General features: G+C 35.1%; 1 protein-coding gene across 2 annotated transcripts in view; it reads left to right on the top strand.

Moving 5' to 3' along the window:
- LOC108739448 (probable G-protein coupled receptor 139) overlaps nucleotides 1–7,051 on the top strand; it is a 32,348-nt gene that overhangs the window by 16,714 nt on the left and 8,583 nt on the right. For both annotated transcript variants that reach the window (XM_025977575.1, XM_018473358.2), the window contains one exon: nucleotides 6,077–6,695. In XM_025977575.1, the coding sequence (XP_025833360.1) occupies nucleotides 6,214–6,695 (482 nt within the window). In that variant the 5' untranslated portion in view covers nucleotides 6,077–6,213. The remainder of the gene's footprint in view (nucleotides 1–6,076; nucleotides 6,696–7,051) is intronic.

Here is a 7,051-nt window from a genome sequence, read left to right as displayed (position 1 = left end):
CTGCTCAATGATTTATAATGCCGCATTGTTGTCGTTAAATAGAGTGAGCGTGACGCTATATAGAGTGTAATATTGTATAGAAAACAATGTAAACCAACCAAAGTCAAGCAATTTCGACGTTTTAAGGAGTTTGTCGTTAAATCGAGTGACGTTATAAAGAGTTTACACTGCATTGAATAGTTTCTTAATCATTTTTCTATTTGATGAAAATCCATTATCATAAATTAGTAATATTTCGAAGATTTTCACGGTTTTCTTCGTTCGTGTAAGAATAAGGCATTGCTTCGCCAAAACACCAGAGCTTCCTCATGTATAAGGATTTACTCTTATTAAAGTTACAGTAAAAAACTTTACCACCAGGCACTGATGCTTGTGCACGACTTATATCCTAATGAAAATCCAGAGAGTTATTGATATAGGATGAATGTTTTGTAATCACAAACTGAATTCACCTAAAATGTTATACATTTAAGGATAGTGGTTTCGTAATATAAAAGAAAATTCTTAGTTTGCTCATAAAAACGATAGAATTTACCGACAAAAGAAACGACTTTCCGAGAATATGATATTTGTACATAGGTAAAAAGTTTCTTTGAAAAGGAATTTAATATTTCAAAGGCTAGATTTTAATATCTGTATAACATATGCAGAGGTGTGATTTCTTTGAAACAGTTGTACATATACAAAAACAAAATGAACTTTTTTCAATTTTCTATTTTGAATGCTACTTAAATAACATTTGTATTTGAACGGATTTCAAATCTATTTTCTACAAACCGGATTACCTTCCCTTCGCTCAGGGAAAATTAGTTACTAGTTGGAAACGTTGTCGAAGGACATTCAGGAATAATCTGTGACATTCTATAACGTTCTGGCCAGACGTAGAAATTTTTGGTGACTCTCTCCATATGGAGTACTTTGGGACTATAGTCTTTTAACCTTCATATACTTTTCATTTACTTTCTGTAGCGATGTAATGTTCAGTTTGACCGGCGCAAAGTAGAAAAGAACAGCACTAGGCCAGAAAAGGAAGGAGACAACTCTCGGTCAAACTCTTAATAGGTAAGGAGCGTATAATCCGTATAGTACTGCACGGAAAAATTGACCATCTTATCCACTACAATTGCATTGCTCAAATGTGCTGTTATTGGTACCATTTACTACTGAAAATATCAACGAGATGTTTATTTATATTTGAAGACATATTAAAGGCTTTAACGCTTGTCTTAGATTCGCACTACTAATCATGATCGAACAAAACTTTTGGCAGGTACTGTATGAAAATGTACGTTTAATGAACAAGAGTCGAGAGTATAATGAGCTTTTTTCTCCCTACCTACGATTTTGCAAGCGCGCATCCAAGACATTGGAAGGGGCAAATCGGTAGAGAAAGTAAATGAAGTATCTCTTTAAAACTAACTCAGTAACATCATATGGTCCTTAGTACTAAGACTGGTTGGACACGCAAAACCCCACTCCTTCCTATCCTGAGCTAATCTTCGCATTTTCCTAAAACTAGAACATCAAAACCAACTCCTATAGCTGAAAACCGAAAGCTTTTTATTAAAACAAGAAAAGGTCTTTATTATTTGCTTCTAATTTGTTGGAGAAGAAATAAGGATAACAAGGTTGCTGCTAATTTGCTGCATTCTTCGTAAAACACATAAATTATGTTATAAAATTAGTAAAAAAACGTATTTATTAAATTAAATAAACAAGAGCAAGGCCTAACACCGAGACTATATCAAGAAGGCAACACCAATACCAAGACTCGCCTAATGGTATTTTAGATACTTTATTATACAAAAATATAAGAAACAATGGAAAAATTATGGATAGTTAACTACTTGAACATATATATATATATATGAAAACACAAGAAACAATGAAACATATGAACACTTAATCTACATTTGGTTCTAAGTTGCTGATATAAGACGCTTAGGAAAAACTATTCTGTGTTCGTGAAGAAATCTTCCAAAGACACCCAGCAGTCCGTACGACTGGATAGTGTCGGATTCCCGAGGAAGGTGTCCTCGGACCTACCGACTGGAACTTCTCTCTACGTCAGACCGTTTTAGGACCACTTAAGTCCTCTACAGTCGTATGTGTTTGTGTATTATGTGATTGGTGGTTTTATATGATGTGTGATAATAGAGAGAAGGGGCGCGTTGCTTTCCCTCGAAAGTGATACGATGCGTTTAGAAACTACTAAGGGGTGAAAGTTTTCGATTTGGACAAAGTGTGTAATAGACATTTTTGCATCAATAAATAACAGCGTCAAATAATTGTACATTAGGCAAAGTTTGTTGGGTTATCAGTAAGTTGAATGTTTAGGGTTAAGTTATAGCACGTTCGCCAGAGCTTTCAATGCATGGACCTCTTGTCTTACCCGGGACATCCGTAGCTACGCCCTTGCACCTTAGAAACCAGATTAGCTTTTGTAAACTGTTCCTAAAATAGTAATCAATAGAGTAATTTTATCAATCAACAACAACAACAAAATAAAAAAGCTTTCTACACCTGTACATTTAGAAGACACCAACATATTTTGTATCTTGAATTTCGAATACATTTTCCCGACTATTTTAACATTTAATTTTTATAATGAAGATTTGTTTTATGTTATTTTTAGTGTTGCCCAAATTCAGTCTTGGTCTTGCAGTCTTGGTCTTGTTCTTGCGTTTTTGCAAGACCAAGACCAAGAACAAGACCGCGTATTTTTAGCAAGACCAAGACCAAGACTGACCGTGCAAGACTTGAGCAAGAACAAGACATAGCCTGCAAGACTCTTGCGTCTTGCAGCTAGGACTTAGCGCTATTTCACTGAGTAGTTAGGTGTAACAGTTCGGTGTATAGGTAGGTACGCTTAGGAATTCTATGAGACGCAAAAAACTGTATCAAAGAATATGAAAAACTGGACCTATGCGCATTACGACTAATACCATAAACATAGCGAATAAAAAAATTATTAAAATCAAACTGAGTGCATGCATAGTTATGTTTTAACCATCGGCACTTTGATAATGCGGCATCAAAGGTTTTGTACTTACTTCTCAAAGAAATTTGCCGCTTTTCGGAAGTACATGGTTATGATACACGCGCCGGCGGCTTCTTTTGAAATCTAAAACAATCGTTGCCGCCACGCCGAAATCATAACATTTGACACTATTTGATTGCCGCCATAGGGTGTAGGTATACTCATGCAAAATAATTTCGAATTTTTTTACACGCTTTATATTATTGTTTGATTTGCGGCGGCATCCTTATCATAGAGCCGGCACGTGGCGAGGCGGCGCGGTAGAAAGCAAGGAAACGTACTATAATTTATTAAGAAACAGTTACTTCCATGGAAAACGACATATAGGTCAGTTGATTTTTCGAATTTCTTATCAAATCTTCAGTTATTTATTAATCTGCTTGATCTTTACTATGGCTATATTCATTCAAGCTCACAATGTTCCAATTCTAATACGTTTTTCTAGGATTTAAAGTAAACTTTAATAAATAGTAATAGACTAATAGGTAATTGCAAGACTTGCAAGACTCTTGCTGCAAGAACAAGACCAAGACCAAGACTGGGAGCGCAAGACCAAGACCAGGTGTATTGGCGCAAGACCAAGACCAAGACTGGCTAAGTCTCGTCTTGTTCTTGCGTTTGGGCAACACTAGTTATTTTATTAAACGTACTTATTCCCTATTTTAGATACGTAATTCTGACAACCATTTTTCGTATCTCTGACTATGTCCATTGTTAAAATCCCTCGCGATGACACTAATCGTAATGGAACAGATTACAAACGTTTTATGAACAGATATTTTGGAGATTTAAAGGCGATGTAATACATTACAATCAGTTGAGCGTTAAGCACAATGAGAAACAGAGAAAATGGGCGAAATCTCATAAACTCGTAAAGTATAGTATATATTCTGGCGGAGTGGAATTGAGCTCTCCCCTTATTTTGTGCTGTAATTAGTGTTAGCGATCGATTAGATAATAATCCCGGTTCTTGGATTAATGAAATCATCAACACATTTCTGCCCTTACTGGTATTTTACGAAAACGTGTATTTCCGTACCGCTTCAATAATTCAAATTGTTTCAAATAATTTATTAGGACGTGCGCCTTGATTCTACTACGTTCCTCTTCCATTTCACGCCTTAGCTACTCAATGATCATCATTAATGTTTGTATTGTATTGTCAGGGGTTCAGAAAAGGACGTAGGGTGCCATTTATCCAGAAAAAAATACTGTTCCCGAGAGATAGACAAATTAATTTTATGTGGTCGTCGATTATTTTTAATACGTATTTAAAACAAACACCAGCGGGTAAAACCTATCATGAAATTTTGTACGCACATCGTCAAGGGTACAGAAAAAGACGTAGGGTATCTTTTATCCAGAAAGAAAATACTGTTCCCGGGGGATAGAAACATTAATATTATGTGGTCCTCGATGATCTTTGATACGAGGGAAGCTACAGATAAAACCTAGTATAGATACTATAATGAAGTAGTACAATTATATTCAGTATCTAACTATACATTGATATTATCAGACATGTGCTCAAAAGAGGGAGCTCAAGGGACTGAAGCCTCCCCAGCCATGAAATTTCTCAAATTATAGCAAATTTGTACTTTTGTGTGACAGTCGCTATCAAAAAAAAAAAATACTTTGTGTATCTCACATATGTCAACACTAAATAAAACTGTTTAAGTTAACAAAAACGTCTAATAATGTTACAGAGAACATCCTTTGAACTACGTGACAACTCGTCTATTTTGTAAATCAGGAACAACAGGCTCAAAATATGGAATAATTGTATGATATTTTATTTTCTTTCATATTTCGTATGTTGAAGATTGATTTGAATCTAGAAAAAGAAGTGTACGCAGTAAAATTGAAAATGAATTGACGTTATGCCTAGTGAATTAAAAGCAATTTAGCAAATACGGAAATCTGATTATGCATTGCACATTTGTAATGTTGAATTAAACGTTTCAAACATTCACAAATCTATTATAATTCGGAAATAATCAAACAATAGCTATGCTGTTATTCAACGGACTTTCTCGGTAGAAATATGTATTTTCAAAAGGTTTAAAGCGTTTAATAGAATTTCGTTATTAATGAAAATCTATATACCTGTATAAAAGCTGTTATCAATTTTTAATTAAGAGTAACATAGTATGATACAAATAATTATTACAATATAGTGGTGAGTGATATTGTAAAGTCGGTAAGAGGTTTAGTATTGCCTTTACGTGACCGACATTAAGTATATGGAAAATACTGTTATGAACGAATACCGCAAGCGATCGATACGAGCAGGGCAACACTGAAAGATAATTACGGTCATAACTACATATCTCATGCAGCGGTACGCTGAAAGTAAATAATGGAAAATATTCTATGACCGAATAAATAAGTGACCAAGCATCCTAGTCTATGTTTTTTTGTGAATTCCTTGAAACACATAGGAAATGCTGAGGTAGTAACCGTATTCCACAGATAGTCCTTCAGTTTATTTCTGTCTTCGTTCGTTTCATCTATCTCTATCTATCACCGCACCCATCTATTTCAACAATCCCTGTAAGGTGGTTCAAAATGGCCTTCCTCCCTACTCTCCAGGTTTGCACCACGGTGTAGATGGGAGGACCATTAAATGGTAGAATGAAACATCCAAAAGTTATTTTAAGTTTCAGAAAGGAAGTGGTTGATATCATATAAATAATGTGCGAACGGGAGATAAATCTAGTGTTCTGATATATACATAAATAACCGATTGTAAGACAAAGAGTTAGGTTAATATAAAATTCGTTATAGTACAATATAGCCTATGCTAGAGAATTATAAATTACATAGTTTTATGGGTAGTCGAAAAGAGTGAACGTAATTGGTTCACAAGCAATCTCTCAATAATGTTACCGTACGTTATCAAATTTAAAAGCTCATAAGCTATAGACTCTCGGCAAATTTTATATGAATATGTACTTTCAAGTGATCGTAACTTCGTAAAAAATAATCGTATGTGTATGCTTTTTTTAATATATAAATATGTAACTTCTGTTTCAGATTCACACACTTGATCACGTAGATGGCTGTAATTATATTAAAAGAAAATGACAAATTCAGTCTATTACGAATGCATTGAACCACAAATAATGCCAGAAAAACAGCCCTAAATTCGTTCCAACTGCGAGGAAAACACCATGGAAGAAAATACATCAGATTTTCAAAATATTTCGACAATAAACGCGACCACGTTGCAAAGTTTTTTAAACAATTTGAGCGTCTACAGAAAAAGCGACAACGACTTTTGCGAAGACTGCGATTGGTTGGTGACAAAACTGGCCAATCACTATTCGAGAAATTATCACGGATATTTGTCGATGGTTGTGTGTTGTTTCGGTATAATATCGAATTCGTTAACGGTGGCGGTTTTGACGAGGAAGGACATGGCGTGTGCACCCATCAATAGGATCCTGACAGGGATAGCAATCGCCGACATGATTATAATGATCGAATACATCACGTTCGCGTATTACTACTACATCGATCTACCGAAAAAAATGAACTTTCCGTATTGGGGAGCGGTGTTCATACTGTTTCACACTAATTTTACTCAAGTTTTACACACCATCTCAATCTGCCTGACCCTAGCACTTGCTGTTTGGAGATACATCGCCATTGGGTAAGATTAATTTTAAGAAATTGTTGCTTGAGAACGTTGTTTTAACTATAGATGTGCAAAATGGTTAGGTTGGGTTAGGTTAGGTTTTAACTATAGATGTGCAAAATGGTTAGGTTAGGTTAGGTTTTAACTAGAGATGTGCAGAATGGTTAGGTTAGGTTGGGTTAGGTTAGGTTTTATCTAGAGATGTGCAAAATGGTTAGGTTTGGTTGGGTTAGGTTAGGTTTTAACTAGAGATGTGCAAAAGGGTTAGGTTAGGATAGGTTAGGTTAGGTTTTAACTAGAGATGTGCAAAATGGTTAGGTTAGGTTGGGTTAGGTTAGGTTTTAACTAGAGATGTGCAAAATGGTTAGGTT

Source organism: Agrilus planipennis, unplaced genomic scaffold (assembly GCF_000699045.2).
Source record: "Agrilus planipennis isolate EAB-ADULT unplaced genomic scaffold, Apla_2.0 scaffold25, whole genome shotgun sequence".
Classification (NCBI taxonomy): domain Eukaryota; kingdom Metazoa; phylum Arthropoda; class Insecta; order Coleoptera; family Buprestidae; genus Agrilus; species Agrilus planipennis.
The sequence above is the reverse complement of the archived record's forward strand: the minus strand, read 5'-3'. Positions and strand labels throughout refer to the sequence as shown.